The 16,363-nt window shown below is 58.5% G+C and overlaps 1 protein-coding gene across 2 annotated transcripts in view; it reads left to right on the forward strand.

Annotated features, from left to right (window-relative positions):
* MDGA1 (MAM domain containing glycosylphosphatidylinositol anchor 1) overlaps positions 1 to 16,131 on the forward strand; it is a 58,652-nt gene extending 42,521 nt beyond the window's left edge. Inside the window, exons 8-17 of one of the 2 annotated variants that reach the window (XM_032409895.1) lie at positions 186 to 482; positions 1,480 to 1,764; positions 3,465 to 3,616; positions 4,457 to 4,634; positions 4,893 to 4,916; positions 5,960 to 6,112; positions 6,765 to 6,899; positions 10,320 to 10,450; positions 10,677 to 10,785; positions 11,530 to 16,131. In XM_032409895.1, coding sequence (XP_032265786.1) covers positions 186 to 482; positions 1,480 to 1,764; positions 3,465 to 3,616; positions 4,457 to 4,634; positions 4,893 to 4,916; positions 5,960 to 6,112; positions 6,765 to 6,899; positions 10,320 to 10,450; positions 10,677 to 10,785; positions 11,530 to 11,621 — 1,556 coding nt within the window. In that variant the 3' untranslated portion in view covers positions 11,622 to 16,131. The remainder of the gene's footprint in view (positions 1 to 185; positions 483 to 1,479; positions 1,765 to 3,464; positions 3,617 to 4,456; positions 4,635 to 4,892; positions 4,917 to 5,959; positions 6,113 to 6,764; positions 6,900 to 10,319; positions 10,451 to 10,676; positions 10,786 to 11,529) is intronic. The other variant, XM_032409896.1, reaches the window with a different exon arrangement.
* The last annotated feature ends 232 nt before the right edge of the window (positions 16,132 to 16,363 follow it).

The following is a 16,363-nucleotide window of genomic DNA, read 5'->3' on the forward strand; positions in this document are numbered from 1 at the left end:
AGGTAGAGACCCCAGGAGGTAGAGAGAATTGGGGGGAGGTGAACTGTGTTTTGGAAATACTGAGGGATCTTTGGGACATCTGGGATGGGGAAGGGAGGCTCAAACCTAGGGGGAGGGAAGCCGAAGCCCCAAAGCAGGGGCCGGCGGGAGCTCTAACCCTGCTCCTGCCCGCCTCCCCACCGCAGTGCCTCCCACCATCAGCGTGCCCAAGGGCAGGGCCGTGGTCACAGTGCGGGAGGGCTCGCCCGCCGAGCTGCAGTGTGAGGTTCGAGGCAAGCCGCGGCCGCCGGTGCTCTGGTCCCGCGTGGACAAGGAGGCTGCGCTGCTGCCCTCGGGGCTGCCCCTGGAGGAGACCCCGGACGGGAAGCTGCGGCTGGAGCACGTGAGCCGCGACATGAGTGGGACCTACCGCTGCCAGACGGCTCGGTATAATGGCTTCAACGTGCGCCCCCGCGAGGCCCAGGTGCAGCTGAACGTGCAGTGTGAGTCTCATCGCCCCACCTGGACTCCCTTCTGAGCTGTCCCTCCCGGTTCTCAGCCTGACCTGCCCCCTCTCCACCCCTTCATACACTCCAGTCCAACCAACCCCTCCACGTACTGCCCATATCCCCCAAACCTTACCACCCCCGTGTTGTGTTCTAAGGTGGGAGGTCTGTGACTCTTGCCACATTTCCGTTATCAAGTGCCGCCCCCCCACCCCCATCTTCATTCCCAGGGACCCAGTGAGCAAAGAAATAACTGATAGAACGTAACAGGTAGACATGGGAGTTTGAAAGACCTTCAAGGGAGCACGTTGTGTCTGATAGTATAACGATGAGAGTTAACTCACCTCGTGCCAAGCACTGTTCTAAGAGCATTTTAATGCATGAACTCATTTAACCCTTCACAGCCCTATAAATAGACTCTATTATTTCCTTATTTTTACAAACCGAGAAACCGAGTCACAGGATAAGTAACTTGCTTAAGTTACTTAGTGATAAGGGTTTACATTTTAAGAATGACAGGAGTTTGGAGGGGATGATTTTGGAGAGAGTCTCTAGAATCTCATCTCCAGTCCTTAGCCCCTTGCACCGAGGAGCTGGCTGACTTTGGCTAAGCCTCTTTCACTCTCTAAGGTCTTACCAGCTACTTTGAGGCAGGGTTGAGATTTGAACCTAAGGCATCTAGCTCTGGGGATTTTGCTCTGAGCTCCCATGTTATGCTGCTTTTCACTACGTGGGGAAGGGGGCGGGGAGAGGAGTGTGAGGGGACCATTTGAGGCCCAGTCTGGGAAGCACGGCTGGAGGAATTGGCCGGGATGGGGTGGGTATCTGCAGGTCAGGGAGGTATGAGCGCGGCTGTTGTGTATGTTACGAGTGTGTATCCGCTCTGAGATCCCTCCAGGCTGGGGGTTGCGGGAGCAGGGTCGAGTGCGTCGCCTCCGATGGGGCCGCTCCTCCAACCCCACCCAGCCCCGCTGACCGCCGCCCCCGCCCCCAGTCCCGCCGGAGGTGGAGCCCAGCTCCCAGGATGTGCGCCAAGCGCTGGGCCGGCCCGTGCTGCTGCGCTGCTCGCTGCTGCGGGGCAGCCCCCAGCGTATCGCCTCGGCCGTCTGGCGCTTCAAAGGGCAGCTCCTGCCTCCGCCACCCGTTGTCCCCGTCGCCGCCGAGGCCCCCGACCACTCCGAACTGCGCCTCGACGCCGTCACCCGCGACAGCAGCGGCAGCTACGAGTGCAGCATCTCGAACGACGTGGGCTCGGCTACCTGCCTCTTTCAGGTCTCGGGTGAGCGTCCCGTGGGTCCCGCCCCCCCCAACCGCGCCCACCTGGGGCCAGGCTCCGTCCCAACCACAGCCCCGCCCACAGTCGACCTGGGCCCCGCCCCTTTCCAGCCCCCCTACACTAAGTTTAGGTCCCTGCTTTTCCAAGACCCTCCCATGCGAGGTCTAAACCCCGCCCACTCCGCTCGGACCAAACCGTGACGTCTTTTAGGGCCCCTCTAGACAGGCTACACCGCTTCACTCACGCCCTCTCCAGGTGTAGGAACTTCTCAAGTCCCACTTATACATGCCCTAAGCCCCGCCCGTTTTAGCTCAGCCTCCCTCTCCTTGGCCTCGGATAGCCCTGCCGCTTTCCAACCCCTACTTCCCCGGGCTTAGGCTTCGCCCTTCTAGCCCCGCGAGCACCAGGTATGGGCCCTTCTCTTTAAAGACCCATCCACACCGCGCCTGGGCCCCAATTACGAGGCATAGGCCCCACCCCTTCCAGCCTCGTCCAATCCCAGCTCTCCGTTTCCTCCTTTCCTGGTAGCTGGTGCGCTCCAGCCCAGCCCACACCAGGTTTAAACCCTCCAACTCAAGTCCTGGGCACCGCCCCATCCCAGCCATCACATTTCAAGCCCCTCCTCCTTCGTCCTGGGCCCCAGAGGCTGCGGACGGAGGACCCCCTCTTTTCGTAATTGCAGGCCCAATGAGAGGGGCCTGAGCTGTAGCTAAGAGGAGAGAAGACGACCCTCAACAGCTTCTCTGGAACGTCGTGGGTGGCTCTGGGCCAGCCAGCACACATTTCCTGAGCTGTCACCCCAGAGATTCAGGCCCCTTGGTGCCCAGAAATCCCTCTCAGCCTATCTCGTCATCAAGTCATTCCTGGGTGGGCTGTTTGGGGCTGCAGGCGGGCATGGGTGATTCAGAAAGGGGTGGAGGTCGTGGTGAAGGCTGAGGGGAACGCATAGGGGCCGAAGGGGTTTCTGATGCCCTTTCTCTTCTTTGAGGGAGAGCTGGTTCCCTGTCAGAGCTGGTGGCAGCGCCCCTGGAGGAGAGCCCCAGGTGTGCCTGTCCCCTTCTACTGCACCTCCAGCTCTCAGCAGCCCCCAACTGACCGGGTGCCCCTTTAGCTCTTGTGTGGATCTCTTCACTCAAAAGCAGGGGGCCAGGACCACAGGTCACTCCCCAGCCCTTCCCCACCCCACCCAGCCCTGCCAGCCAGAGGCCCCTATGACATTTCCCACCTCCTTCCCCTCTCCCCTGTTCTCCCACACTTCCCCTGTCTCCCCACCTTTTTGCCTCTCTCCATCCCTCTCCTTTCTCTTCCTTCCACCTCAATATCCTTGACCCTTCTTTGCGTCTTTCCCCCATCCTCTTTCCCTGTGTCTTCTCTAATATCCCTCCTCTGTGTCTTCCCAAATTTCTCTTTTCTCTGGCTTTTCCTTGGCCTTTCCTCTCTGTTCTCACCAATACCACGTCTTGGAATTCCCAATCTCCCTTTTCTCCACTTCCCACTTTCACTCTTACTCCACCCTCACTCCCCCAATCTCCTCCTCTCCCACCATCTCCTCTCTTCACTATATTCCCTTTCTCTTTGTCTCCCCATACCCTGTCTCTGTTCCTCACCATCCTCTTCCGTCTCCCTCTCCCGTGCCTCCTCTCTCTGTTTCTCTCCCCATCCCCACCCTTCACGGCCCCACGCCCCCCTCCCCGCCCTCTCAGCCAAAGCCTACAGCCCGGAGTTTTACTTCGACACCCCCAACCCCACCCGCAGCCACAAGCTGTCCAAGAACTACTCCTATGTGCTGCAGTGGACCCAGAGGGAGCCCGATGCTGTCGACCCCCTGCTCAACTACAGACTCAGTGTCCGCCAGGTGGGCCAAGGGGGACAGGGGCCCGGGGGCAGGCTGACCCTGGGAGTGTCCCTCAAGCCATGGGAAGGGGTTGGAGGCAGGGCTTGGACATATTTGACCCCCTTACAGACCACTCTTCAGAGCCAGAGAGAAAGTATTCTGGACACAGCAGCAGAAGCTGGGAGGTTCTAGGGACCTGTGCCCTCTGACCCCATGCTCTGGGCCCAGCCCTGAGAATTGGGCTATGTCTGCTGGGTTCATACAAGGGAAAGGAGACAGAGCTAGCTCTGCTCACAAAACACAGAATCTACTTGTGAGTCAGGAGCTTAGAGTGGGGTAGGGGGGCAGTCTCATCCACAGGGTCTCTAGAATGCAAGGCTGGAGCTACGCTGTTCTTGTGTCCGTCTAATTCCATGTGGTTCTGCGCAAGGGGCAGGAGGTGTGGAGGGTAAAAGTGTGGCTCTGGGGCAGACCGCCTAGGCTAGAATCTAGCTCTGTGTGAGCTAGGGCAAATGACATCTCTTTGGCCTCAGTTTCTTTATCTGTAAAATGGGAGTCATTATAATGTTCCACCTCAGAGGATTGTTATTTTGAGGATTAAGTGAGTTAATAATGGCAAATCACTTTGAACAGTGCCCAGCATCACGCATTATTAAGGACAGCCCTAGGAGGGAGGCGTGGTAGGAGTGATTGCTCTCTCTCACAGAGGGGGAAACTGAGGGTCTGGCTTCCTAGTCCTTTATTCTTTCTGCTCCCTGACACTGCCCCCCACCCCACCCTCCAAGTCCCACCAGGGCCTGGGCCGGTGCTCTGGTGGAGGGTGTGGCCTGCTGGGCATCTGGGAACGCCCTGTATCTGCAGTTGAATCAGCACAACGCCGTGGTGAAGGCCATCCCAGTGCGGCGCGTGGAGAAGGGGCAGCTGCTGGAGTACATCCTGACTGACCTCCGTGTGCCCCACAGCTACGAGGTCCGCCTCACGCCCTACACCACCTTCGGGGCTGGTGACATGGCCTCCCGCATCATCCACTACACAGAGCGTAGGTGGTGGTGCTGGGGTAGGGGTGGTGGGAAGGGTGGGCTCATCTCCTCCCCAGGGGACCCCGCTTCAACCTCCCCACATGGTTCCAGAGCTTGGGGCTCCCCACTGTGCAGTGTCCTACTTTGTCACCGCAGGCTAGGCCCCTCTGGCCCCCAGTCCTGGTTTCGGGAACCCTGTCCCCTGGTCCCCAGCCTGGGCAGCCTCTGTACGGTCCCACACCTCAGTTCTGACTTGGTTTTCCCGCTTGCTTTCTCAGCCATCAACTCTCCCAACCTGTCAGGTGAGACCCCTCCCCCCCACTTCCCCTTCCCTTTGGGAACACAAAGACTCCCTTGGTGGGAGGAGAGGACCCCGAGAGATACCCAGAGAGAAAATGGGGTGGAGGCCAGCCGCTGGAAGGAGAAGCCAAAGGGGACAAGGCTGGGCTTGGAGACATGTGCATCCAGGATTGATTCTGGGGCTTAAAGGTGGAGGGGGGGCAGAGGTAGGGGACATCTGTAACTCAGGGCCTCTCCTCCTCAATCAGCACCCTGATCCTGTCCCTAGAATCACTGTCCCTAAAAGAAAAATGGAGAGACCGGACTAATCCACATCCCCTGTTCTCTGCGGAAGGGTCCCTAATCTGAGATCCAGGAAGCCCTCCCTCCCCCCAAAGGATCTGTGTATAGAATTCAGGGGGTCCATGAACCTGGAACGTGGAAGGGCATACAGTGACTTCTTTATCTTCCCCTAACTTCTAGCAGAAGTTTAACATCTTCAGGGACGAATGTAGGCAACAGACCGCACTAGTATGATCACTACCTGTGACCCTGTCATCAGGACAAAGCCCCGTTTGCACAATATCTTAAAGTTGTTACAGCCACTCCTGAATATCATCTACATTCATCAGGACTTCAAAACCACAGCAGTTATTAGAGCTAACACTAGATCTTGTTATTTAATTAGATAATAAAGAAGCCCACCTATTGTTATCTCACAAGTGTGTTTTTTAAATATTTTGACAGCTGTATCTCCATATAAGTGATTTTCCTTTGTGACCCTGTGTATTTCATTTTGTGCATCTAAGATTATTATTCTGAGATGGAGTCCTTAGACTTCACTAGATGTCAGAGGGTCTGCAGTGTACAAAGGTTAGGAAGTCCCGTTCTGGGAACAGATTTGTCAGGGGCCCTGTTGCCTGGTTTCTGAAGTCCTGAGATCCTAGGCCCACGGCTTGGATGCGCGGCACCTGCCTCAGGGTGGCCAGGGAGGGCGAAGCTAGACCAGGTCGCCTGAGGAGCCTGACCCTCTTTGTCTCCTCCCCTCCTCCTTGGCCCAATGCAGACAACACCTGCCACTTTGAAGATGAGAAGATCTGTGGCTACACCCAAGACCTGACAGACAACTTTGACTGGACACGGCAGAATGCCCTCACCCAGAATCCCAAGCGCTCCCCCAACACTGGTCCTCCCACTGACATCAGTGGCACCCCTGAGGGTGAGGACGTGGATTGCGGCAAGGACAGCTTCAGGGAGGGGTCTAGCACTAGGAAACCCCAGTCCAAGGGGGGAGACACAGCCCTGCCCTCAGGGAGCCCCAGTCTGAGGGGGGGAGACACAGCCCTGCCCTCAGGGAGCCCCAGTCTGAGGGGGGAGACAGCCCTGCCCTCAGGGAGCCCCAGTCTGAGGGGAGACACAGCCCTGCCCTCAGGGAGCCCAGTCTGAGGGGGAGACACAGCCCTGCCCTCAGGGAGCCCCAGTCTGAGGGGGGACACAGCCCTGCCCTCAGGGAGCCCCAGTCTGAGGGGGGAGACACAGCCCTGCCCTCAGGGAGCCCCAGTCTGAGGGGGAGCCACCGCCCTGCCCTCAGGGAGCCCCAGTCTGAGGGGAGACACAGCCCTGCCTCAGGGAGCCCTAATTTGAGGGGGAGACACAACTCTGTCTTCAGGGGGACTCAGAAGAAGAGAAACTGCAGTAGAGCTCGAACTCCTGGCCTAGACTGCTGTGCCGGGCGGTGAGGCGGGGAGGACCAGGTGGGATAGGTGAGGCCCCTGGGGTCAGGTGAAGTTAAGGCAGTGAAGGAATCAGACGGGAAGCGGCCTGTGTGGGGTGAGGAGGAGGCTGTTGGTGCATCTCCCCCTCCCCAACAGGCTACTACATGTTCATCGAGACATCAAGGCCCCGGGAGCTGGGGGACCGAGCCCGTTTGGTGAGTCCCTTGTACAATGCCAGCGCTAAGTTCTACTGCGTCTCCTTTTTCTACCACATGTACGGGAAGCACATCGGTGAGTCACGGGACCAGGTAGTCTGCCCAAGGGTTGCTGGGGCAGGGAGGAGAGAGGGAGTCCACAGGAGGCTGGGCATGGCCCATGCGAGGCCTGGGCTTCCCAACTTGGCTGAATCACAAATCCTTGGAGGGGGTGTAGGCAGAATCTGGGCAAGGGAGGAAGCCAGAGCCAGCTTGTCTGAGGTTGTCCTGAGTCTGCAAAGAAGATGGCTCCAGCAGGACAAGATGGAAGGCTTGGAGGAGAGGGCGAAAAAGGCTAAGAGGGTGTCTGTATTGAGCACCTGTCAAGTGCCTGGTGACTTCCTGGGTGCTCTGCGTCTGTAGTCCCATTATCTCTCACAAGCACCAGGTGAGGGAGGTACTACCATATAAATCAGAGAGGTTCAGCATTTTCCCCAGGATCACACAGCAACCCAAGTCGTCTGACTCCCCCAAGCCCTGAACACAGGATTGGGAGGGTGCCGCTTTGTGAGCAATGAGGGGCAGTCCGGCTTCCTAAGGGTGGGCGTGCATTTGCCCTCTGGGAAGTCACGTGAATCAATGAACTTATCATTCAGCCATCACTTCCCCAGCTCCTGCTCTGTGCCAGGCATCAGGTGCCGCAATGAACAGGGCAGAGCAGTTCCCTGTGCTCCTGGCACCTACGGTCAAGTGGGAGAGAGACGTTAAACAGCTGATGGCACCAGATAAGACTGAGGGGCCGTTGTGACACGTGTCCACGTGGCCAAGACAACTGGGAACAGGGACCAGCGCTGGGGCCTTGATTAGGGAAGACTCTGCTGAGGAAGTGACAAGTTTTTAAGTTTTTTATTTATTTGTTTACTTCTTTACTAAGGCCATGTATTTTGCATGGGTCAGGAGGTACAAAGGGCGCGTAATGAGAGTCCCCCTCCCGTCCCAGTCCTCCTGCTACCTAGAGCCCTTCCCCAAAGGCAGTCACTGCGCTAGATCTGGGGGCAGGTTTCCGGAAACACTGTATACATATAGAAGCCAAAGGCAGATTTGAATTTGACTGGAGGAAGACTCTGTAAGCATCAGATCTGGACAGGAGGGCTTTCTAGCAAGGATGCTGTGGAGGGGCCCCTGTCCCAAGTCATGTTACTCCCCTGCTCTGCCCCTTTCATCACCATCTCGTCTAGGCCTCCAGTATCTGATCCGGCCCCTGCCTCCTTCTCTGACCTCATTTTCTGCCACTTTCACCTTGGCTCCCACTCAGCTCGCGAGCACACTGGTCTCCTTGCTTTTCTTGAAATACTTGAGGCGGGTTCCTGCCGAAGAGGACTTTGCTCATGAGGTTCCCTGGCCTGGAACATTCTCCCCCTTCCCTCATTCAGGTCTCCTCAGAGAGGTCCCTGACAATCCCACCTCAATACCTCTTTATTCCTTTCCCTGCATTATTAGCTTTATAATGCTTATCACCAATAGAAGGTAAGCTCTAGGAGGGCAGGGGTCTTTGCCTTATTCACTGATGTATCTCTCGTGTCTAGAACAGTGCCTGGCACATAGTGGGGCTCAATTAGTTGAACGAATGAATGATAGGGAGGCCTAAGGTTCACGAACCCCAAAGAAACTTCTAACCATGAGTTTCTCTGAAAGTCCTCTTTCAGTTGTGAGGACCATCATAAACAGTTCTTCATTCAGCACGTAATTGTTTAGAACCCGTAGCAACTTGCTGCAGACCTTCCCTCAAAGAGTCAGACAGGGAGGAGAAGATGTGAATCCCCGCTAACTGTCCCACCACGGAGCAGAGAGTGGTCTGGGGCCTGGAGATGGCGTTGCAGAGAGGCCTCAAATCACAGGAAGGATTTGGCCAGGGCAATGCCGTAGGGGAGGGAGTCTCCAGCAATGGGAAAAGCCTGAGCAGAAGCCCAGAGGCTGGGAAGCTGCAGCCTGTCTGTCCAGGCTCCGGCACAGATTTCACTCTGGCTTTGCAGGTGGCAAGGGAGGTAGGGAAGACAGTGAGCAGGCCCACCCTTCGGGGAGCTTGCAGGTCTTGGACCCTGGCTGACCGCTATGAAAGGCTGTCAGGAAGCCCCTGAGCAGGGGAGATCCTAGAGCTGATGGGGTACTTAGGGAAGCAATTTTTGGTTAAGCAGTGAAAAGGAGGGGTCCCCCCATTAGTGGCCTTGGGGCAGGGTGGTGGAGGAAGGAGAAAAGATGTGGGAATTGAGGGGGATAAGAACGGGGGTGGGTGGAAGAGCTCCAGGATGGGGAAGAGAGGGGGTCCCTTTGGGGCTGGTGAGGAGCCTGAAAGGCATTGGGGCTTGGGCCTATTGAAGCCTGTGTGGCACCTCCCGGCCCACTGGGAGCTGGCCATAGCCATCTGATGGGTCCATCTGCTGGCGAGGGTCCCCACCCAGGCCTGGCCCTGCTGCTGGGGAAGGGGGTGTTTCTTGCTGTCCTGTTCCCTCCTCTTCCCTCCCCTCGTAGCCCACCTGGCAGCTCTGAGCACCAGCTGTCCCCAGACCTTGTGTCTTTCGGGCCAACTCCTTTCAGCTCAGGCAGGTAACATTTGGTGACTCTCCCCCACCGGGGGTCTGCTATCTGGTGTCACAGATGGTGTGGCTTTGTCTCTGGACAGCGCCATGGAAATGCCAGCTACCAGGTGCTAAGATTCATTCCCCCTTCCCTCTGAGCCAGATCCTTCGTATCACTGGGGGCTCGAAGCAGGCTGGACGAGCCAAGAAGGGGCATGACATGGCCTGGGCACCTTCGCCAAGCCACGATCCCCTCCCTCTTTTCCAGGGCCCCCAGCACCTCCAGAATTCCAGGCCCCTGTGGCCGTGGGCACACGAGCTCAGCACCCACAGGCAAATGCCCTCAGCGTTTCACTTCCTCTGTTTTTCCCGTGGCTATGTGGCACAAATACCAACATCTCTCTTTAAAGCAACTCCCTCTTTTTCTTAGCATTGTCCGAAGCGCCAGTATTAGAGAAATCGTGAGTTTGAAGGACTTGCCTTTATTCATTTCTCAAAACATACATCTAAGTATCAAACGTTTTAAAGTCCATTCCTGTGCTTCCAGAAAAATCATCCCACGCCAGGGGTGTGCATGGTGTGCTTTGGGAATCCTGCTCTGTGCTCAGTCATAGGCCCCACTGCCTGGGACAACTCCACTGTTTAGAGGAAGAAGGATGGTGTGTGTGTGTGTGTGTGTGTGTGTGTGTGTGTGTGTGTGTGTTGGGGGGGATCAGCTGATTAGAAAGGAAGGGAAGGAATGAAAGAAAATTTGCAGGCGTCCTGATGAATTGAAGCCCGCTGCTGTCGTCTCTGTCCCGTGCTGAAGGTGCCCCTCGCCGCCCCCCCCCCCCCCGGGGATAACGGGATGTGAACCAGTCTGGGCTGGTGCTGTGGGCAGTGGCAGGGGAGGGGGCCTTGTCCAGACCCTCACTGCCCCCTTCTCTTCATCCCCACCACAGGCTCCCTCAACCTCCTGGTGCGGTCCCGGAACAAAGGGGGCCTGGACACGCACGCCTGGTCCCTCAGTGGCAATAAGGGCAATGTGTGGCAGCAGGTGCATGTGCCCATCAACCCCAGCGGGCCCTTCCAGGTGAGTCCAGCGGGCCCGGGGGCCCCTCACAGGCTCCCCCAGCCCTCAGGCCGGTGCTCTGACCAGGGAGCACTTAGGAAGACTCCGGGCTCCCTCCGGGGAGCTGGGGAGAAACCCAGGCGGGGGTGTGGGGGCTTCCAAGTGGACTGAGGGGAAGGAAGGGGTTGGGGGCTCTCTCAGGAAGAATCCCCTAATCCCTGCTCTCTGCTCTCTGACCCCACCCCAGATTATTTTTGAGGGGGTTCGAGGCTCTGGCTACCTGGGGGATATCGCCATAGATGACGTCACACTGAAGAAGGGAGAGTGTCCCCGGAAGCAGATGGATCCCAATAAAGGTGCAAGATAGGGAGGGAGGGAGGGAGGAGCCGAATGTAGGGGGGGCGGTGTGGGTAGGCATCTGTCTGTGTCAGGGCTGAATGGGGGTTCAGAGTGACTGTGTGATGCGTGTGTCAGGGACTACGTGAACAGGGGCTGGTGTGTTTGGGCCCCATCTTGGGCCCCACCCTGGCTCAGGTTATGGGGCCTTTGTAGGGCAATGAGAACTGTGCCCTCCCGTGAACTTACTGAGTTATTACAGTACCCAGATGCCTCCTCTGTCTGCGTCTGGGTATGTCTGTGTGTGGGGAGGGGGCAGTGGGGGGGGGCAGATGTGAACGTGTGCCCCACCCCCCAGGGCCAGGTGTTTGCAGTTGTAACAGCTGGGATTTATTGAGTCATTACCATGCACCAGGCAGCGTGCAAAACCCTGTATATGCACGATCTCATGTCGTGAGGACAACAGCCCCCTGGGGTGGCACTGACTATTGGACTCATTTTACAGACGAGGAAACTGAGGCCCACGGAGGTCAGGTGAATTGCTCCGTGTCTTAGTGAGCTGCAGAGCCAGGATTTGGACCCTGGAGGCTTAAGTTAAGCCCCACACCACCCAACCTCACATCTGTGCTTACGGGTGTGTCTGTGTGCAGTGAGGGCAGCGTCCCCCTTTAGGTTCCCCCCGAGAGAGGGGGCAGCTTGCTAGGCCCCGGCCTTACCGAGCTGACCGGGGCCCCGGCCTGTGTCCCTTCTCTCTCCTGTCGCAGTGGTGGTGATACCGGGCAGTGGAGCCCCCCGCCAGCCCCACCCACAGCTCTGGGGGCCCATGGTCATCTTCCTCTTGGCATTGCAGAGATGATGAGAGCTGCGTGGCCCCCCCACCCCGCCCCCGGCACACCAAAGTGTCCGCATCGTACCAAAGACTGACCCCCGCCAGCCGGGGTGCCCAGGGGCAGGGCCGGCCCGCCAGGGAGGGGGCCTGCATTGGCTGCGAGGATGAGCCGAGAAACAAGGACAGAGGCCCGGCGCTGAGGCCCTGGAGCCGGTCGTCTGACACACGCACACACGCACACACTCACACGCACACACACACACACACACATATATTAAAGCACAAGTTTCTATCCGACCGGCCAGCATCTTCTTTTCTGCGGAGACAAGGGACTCGCCGGAATGGCGTCTGCCACCCCAGGGACCTCGGCGCCACGTGGGCGTTGTCCTGGCTGCATCTGTTCCTAACTGGTGACCTTCCCTCGTTCCTAACTCAGCCCAGTGGCTTTACCAGAAGGGAGCCAGAAGGGGAGCCGGCTCAGGAGCCCCACCCTTGGCTGGACTCTGGGACTCCCTGGGATGAGGGAGGCTGGGGTCAAAGGAGGCCCGGGGTACTTTGTGAGCTCTGTGAATGTCCCTCTGCGGGCAGTGGCGAGGGAGGCGAGGCACCTGCCACATGCCCTTTGTTTTCAGGGCAAGGGCTGGAAGGTGGAGACCCCAGGTCACCTTGATCCCTTGACCTGTTTGTTCTTGGACGTCATATCCTCCCCACCCTGCCCCTTCGGAGGGACCCAGCACAGGGTCTCGGGCCTGGGCAGTCTGAAGACTGACACCTTCCCTCCTGCCCCATCTAACCCCACCCCACCCCACAAGGAGCTGGATTCCTGAGAGCACAATCTCCACCCTAGTCAGCTGGCCCAACCTCAGCACCCACCTGCGTCTCGAGGGAGCAGGGCTGGGGGCTTGGGGGTGGGGTGCTGGCCAGCCATTTTCTGGGCTGAGGCTTGACTTTGAGAGGAGCAGAGGAGAAGGCCTGTTTTTGCAAGTTTGTGCCCCCATGGTATTTGGGAGTAGAGCGGAGCCTTCATTTCTTCTATACTTGGCAGGAAGGGGTGCCCTGGATAAGAGGGTGTGTGTCAAGGGGGTGCCCCAGCTCCCCCTCCACTGCAAAGCACCATCTCGTTGGCTGCTCCCTTCCCTGCCCAGTGGGGGACGGAGGGGTTTGCAGAGCTGGGGCAGGGGGCAGGGCAGGTGCAGGCCTCCTGTTGCCCTGGAGCTGAGCTCATGCCCGAACTGAAAGGGCTCCCTGTCCTCGGGTTCTGGGTTGGGAGCCTAGGTGGGCACAGTGGAATCTAGCCCTCTCCTCCTCAGTGTCACCCTTGAGACCCCACCCCACGATCCATGGGAGAGAGGAGGCCCAGCCCCTTCCAGGGTGAGTCTTCATGCACGTGTGCTTGTGGCCGTGTGTGCGCGCGCGTGTGCACCTGTCTGTGTCTGGGTAGCACTGTGGGTACATCTCTGGGCAGGAGCGTGTGCAAATGTGAGTCTGCACGCGCAGTTACACATATCCGTCTGTGAGGCCGGTCTAACCCCTGGCTCGGTGCGCGCCTGCGGGATGTTGGCATGCATGCCCCCCTCCACGAGTGACATGAATGTGTGTGGGGTGCTGGCCAAATATACCACCGGCAGCCCTATTCTGTAGCCTCAAGCTGCCTGCCACCGCCTGAATTTCTACCTTTCATCCCCTACGGATGACAAAGAGCTTACAGACGACCCTATTGAAATGCGAGCACCTTTGGTGGGGCGTGTTACAGGGCTTGGCCTGGAGCCTTCCGAGGGGACAGCAGGGGGAGCAGGGCGGTGCCAAGAGGCAGGCGGGGCACCTCTCACTGCTCCGTGGCCTGTGCTGTCGTCACCAACAGCTGGGGCGGCTGGGCCAGGCCTGGAGCGGGGCCTTCTGATCCCCCCGCCAGCCTGGCTGCCTTGTTGGCCCAGCCGAGGCCTCTCTCCAAAATGAGTGGCTCCAGGTTCCCAGAACGCACTTCCATCCCGTCTGCTGAGTATTGTTCCTTAATTGTCCCATCTGTGCAGGGTCTGTTGCCCCAACTAGACTGTGAGCTCCTCCTCCGAGCCTTCCAACCTTCTCCCCCGGCCCATCCCAACCTCATGCCCAGCACAGGTGGGCCTGATAGGGGAATCACCGCGGGCTTTGCCCAGTGGAATGGATTCTATAAATCAGTGCTTCCCAGTCCTGGCTGCAGAATCGAACCACCAGAGGGTCTTTTAGAAAGCACGGATGCTTGGGTCCTATCCCCAGAGGTTCTGATTTAATTGGACTGATGGGCAGCCTGGCATCAGAAATGTTTAACAGCTCCTCGGAAGAACCCAGGAATGCGAACCACTGGCCTGCCAGGGGCTTCCTCTGCGCCCTTGCTGGGGTGGGTACGGAGGTGCAGAGAGGAATGGCACCGGGCACCTCCTCCTTGGGGCACCGAGGTCCTTGGTCCTCCTGTGTGCATGGGCGAGGCTGGTGCCTGTGTGCGTGTGTGTGTGTGTGTGTGCGCGCGTGCGTGTGCAGGTCTGCAGGGAGTGTGTGTGTCTGTGCGTACTAGCACTAACAGTGTGTGATGGGTGTGCCGGTCTGTGTGTGGGAGGATGGGGTCTGCAAGGAGGAAGGGTATTTGTGTGTCCTGGTGTTCGTGTGTCTGTGTCTGCCTGTGAGTCAGCACGTCTGTGTCATGTCACCTGGGCCATGGGCGTCAGCGTCTGTGCGCTGGTGGGTGGCCCATGAAGACCCCCGGCCCAGGGGAGACCAGGCTGGCTGGATCCGGCGCGTCTCCCCTGTGGCAGTCTCGCCCTCCGGGTCAGGGTGGCTGAGGCATTTTGTGGCCTTAAAACAGGGAGTCCAGGGTCAGCTCTCAAGGTGTTGGGGTTTGTTCACTCCCGTTTCCCCCGTTTGATGTCTCGGGGAGACCCCTGGGGCCAGGTGCTGTACAGGCAGAAGAGGGGGAGTCTCAGCTGGGCTGTGCTGCCCCTGGGACCACGGGCAGCCACCCGGGGTACCCAGCTAAGCCTGCAGACCGTGCCCCCGCCTCCCGGGATGCTCCTCCCACCTTGCCTTCTCTGGGATACCCTGCCGCCTCTTTCCCGTTCATTCTCCTTTCTCCCTGTGCTTGGTGGAAGCCCCTGGCTCAGGCTCTCACTGGTGGAATGGGCCTCAGAGGGCCAAACCCCTCCTTGTGTAAATGAGAAAGGTGCAGGGGGCGGATTGGCCCAAGGTCACACAGCCGGTTGGGGTGGAGCTAGCCTTGGAAGCCCGGTGCTCCCACCCTGGGGCTGTCACACTGCGGGCCAAGGCCTCCTACCAGGCAGCAGCGCCGGGCTTGGTCCACCTGCCCTGTCTTCTCGCGCTGGTACAGATGTTATAGACGTTACCGGGCACCTGCTCTAGGAGCGGTGCTGTCTCCCGCCCCAAATTCTGGCCTCTCATCCCAGGCCACTGCTTCTCCCACGCTGCCTCCCCCTGCCCACACTGGCTTTAGCTACTGCCCAGGCTCCCAGAGAGAAGGGACTGTTTCCCCTCCCCGGCCCTCTGTCTTCATGTGAGCCTGGGCTGCGAGGGATGATCGGTGTGTCCTGGTGTCCTTGTCCTGTGGGCTTCCCCCTAAGGACCAAGAGGGATGGCGTGAGAGGGTACAAAGTCTTGTGTTTCCCTTTCCCTGGACTCAGAGAGCTTGGCAGTATTTCCAAGGTCTGTCCCAAGGAATGGAGTGGATGAACATGCTCTGGAGAGTCCCTGTAGGGCCACGGGTTGAAGTTCTGGGCTCTGGGGAGCTCTCCCCACTTCCAAAGGCAAGATAGCACACCCCTCTCTGTTGAATCAGTGCTGAGTGTGAGAGTGTGTGTCTGTGAGGGTGAAGGGGTCTGTGTGGGGGTGTGAGTATGTGTGTGTATGTGTGTGAGGGTGTGTGCTGGGGCAGAAGGACCACTCCTTCCTAGGGAGCCCTTGACCCTGAGAGCTGGAAGGGACCTTAGAGACCATCTAATCCAGTGCCCCCATGGTACAGGTGAGAAAGCTGAGGTCAGAGACATGGCACTTGCCCACCATCACCCCTCCCTCGTGTCCCCTGAATTCATTTCCCAGAGGCCCCACTAGGAGGGCCCTCCCTCCCAGTACCTCCCCACCCCCTCCCAGCCACCCCCATAATCACCGTCTCAGCTCAACTCTGCTGGCCTCTCTGCCCCAGCGGTCTCCAAGCATCCTTCCTGCCCCAGGTGGCCAGCTCACCAAGGCCTTTATCCCCAACCCAGGAGAAGGGGCAGGGGAAGGAGGGGACTGCTCCAGCCCTGAAGGCTCCCAGACTTGAGAGAAAAGCCAACCCTTCCATGCCCAGGCCCACCCCACCACCAAGGTAAAAGCACAACAGGAGACCCTCATTCATGGGTGAAAGGTCTTGGGGTTGTTCTAGTCAGACGACCCCATCCTCACCCCTTTGCCTTGCTCTCTGTCTCCACCCCAACCTCTTTGTCCTTCTTTCACCCCCAAGCCCCCCAAATGTAACCTCTAGTTGCGGACGCGGTTGTTTCAATCAATAAAGCTGCAGTGTTCTAGTGCTCCGGGTCCGGCTGTGTGTGTGGGCGGCAGGTGGGCCAGGAGGGGGCACGGGTGAGTGGCTACGGGGTCTTTTCAGACCTCTGGGGAGAGCCCTTCTCTTTGGCACCTGCTATCATGGGTCCTGCTCTGCACCCCGGATGGTGGGGACCTGCATTCTGGTCTCCAGCCCAATGAGCCTGGTGTCCTCATTCATTTGTTCCTTGAAGAAATACTAG

Source organism: Phoca vitulina, unplaced genomic scaffold, assembly GCF_004348235.1.
Source record: "Phoca vitulina isolate PV1807 unplaced genomic scaffold, GSC_HSeal_1.0 scaffold11, whole genome shotgun sequence".
NCBI classification, from domain to species: domain Eukaryota; kingdom Metazoa; phylum Chordata; class Mammalia; order Carnivora; family Phocidae; genus Phoca; species Phoca vitulina.